At 57.7% G+C, this 319-nt stretch overlaps 1 protein-coding gene across 1 annotated transcript in view; it reads left to right on the plus strand.

Annotated features, from left to right (window-relative positions):
- Positions 1-124: 124 nt before the first annotated feature.
- Positions 125-319, plus strand: part of LOC104160257 (P2Y purinoceptor 4-like) — a 1,126-nt gene continuing 931 nt past the window's right edge. Inside the window, 1 exon segment of the mRNA XM_009698346.1 lies at positions 125-319. Within this exon segment, the coding sequence (XP_009696648.1) occupies positions 125-319 (195 nt within the window).

The following is a 319-nucleotide window of genomic DNA, read 5'->3' on the forward strand; positions in this document are numbered from 1 at the left end:
GGGGGGTGTGTGTGTGTGAAATCTGGCATCTTTGGCTCCCTTCCACGCTTTGTGCCTGACAATGGTCAGGATCAATGACTAACGCACTTTTATTAACTGGTCCCCTAGATCTGGCTGGGAGAACATGGCCACTTCAGTGAGGACGTTCCCAGTTGCCCTGTGGACACCGACGTCGGCTCCCTGGCCAGGAGGAAACACCACCGCGGTGGCGGAGGCAAAGTGCGTCTTCAACGAGGAGTTCAAGTTCATCCTGCTGCCCGTCTCCTATGGCATCGTCTTCGTGGTGGGGCTGCCCCTCAACTCCTGGGCCCTGTGGCTA

Source organism: Cariama cristata, unplaced genomic scaffold (assembly GCF_000690535.1).
Source record: "Cariama cristata isolate BGI_N322 unplaced genomic scaffold, ASM69053v1 scaffold28004, whole genome shotgun sequence".
Classification (NCBI taxonomy): Eukaryota; Metazoa; Chordata; class Aves; order Cariamiformes; family Cariamidae; genus Cariama; species Cariama cristata.